The following is a 940-nucleotide window of genomic DNA, read 5'->3' on the forward strand; positions in this document are numbered from 1 at the left end:
GTGGCGGTGGCCGAGTTCATCGCCGAGAGCCCGCGGCTGCTGCGCCTGGACCTGCGGGAGAACGAGATCAAGACGGGCGGGCTCATGGCCCTGTCCCTCGCCCTCAAGGTCAACCACTCCCTGCTGCGCCTCGACCTCGACCGCGAGCCCAAGAAGGAGTCGGTGGGTGCCGGAATAATTCCGGAGCCCGGAAAACATTCCCGAGGCCCGGCGCCGTCCCGTTGTTCCTTCCGCAACCTCCCCCTTTTTTTTTTCCCCCTTTTTTTTTGGGGTGGTTTTGTTGAATCCAAGCGGGAAAATGTTGTCCCTGGAGGGGGGATCCTCTCCCTCGGCTCCGGGGTTTTCCCGGTTTTTGGCTGGAGTTGGTCCCGCCCGGGGTTTGATCCTGGATTTTGGGCGGGGCGGGATAATCCGGCTCCTTCCCGGCCCCCACAGCTCAGCTCCGGGGAGGGGGGTCTCCTTTCCCAATCCCACCTGCTCCCATTCCCACTCATCCAAGCATCCCATGGGATGGGAATCCTGGGAGTAGATGGAACAGGGAGAATCCCTGAGACCCCCAGTTCCTGAGGGATCCGATTCCTGAGGGATCCAAGCCCTGAAGCCCCCAATTCCTGAGGATTCCAAGCCCTGAAACCCCCAATTCCTGAGGATTCCAAGCCCTGAGACCCCCAATTCCTGAGGGATCCAATTCCTGAGGGATCCAAGCACGTCTTGAGGAACCTCAAGGATGGAATTCCCACTCCTTGGAATGTGAAGCGTCCCCCAGGATGGGAGTCCCTGGGATGGAAGAGGGAGAATCCCTTGGGAAACTCCATCCTTGGGTTGTTCCTTCACCAACCACGTCTTGAGGAACCCTCAAGGATCAAATTCCCACTCCTCCAATGGGAATCCCTGGGAGTAGATGGAACAGGGAGAATCCCTTGGGAAACGTGGGTTGTTC

General features: G+C 59.0%; 1 protein-coding gene across 1 annotated transcript in view; it reads left to right on the top strand.

The window, feature by feature from the left end:
* Positions 1 to 3: 3 nt before the first annotated feature.
* LOC113980469 (protein phosphatase 1 regulatory subunit 37-like) overlaps positions 4 to 940 on the top strand; it is a gene marked incomplete at both ends in the record, with an annotated part of 2,100 nt that continues 1,163 nt past the window's right edge. The window contains one exon of the mRNA XM_027707680.1: positions 4 to 162. Coding sequence (XP_027563481.1) covers positions 4 to 162 — 159 coding nt within the window. The remainder of the gene's footprint in view (positions 163 to 940) is intronic.

Source organism: Neopelma chrysocephalum, unplaced genomic scaffold (genome assembly GCF_003984885.1).
Source record: "Neopelma chrysocephalum unplaced genomic scaffold, ASM398488v2 Primary Assembly neopelma1_94313, whole genome shotgun sequence".
Lineage (NCBI taxonomy): Eukaryota > Metazoa > Chordata > Aves > Passeriformes > Pipridae > Neopelma > Neopelma chrysocephalum.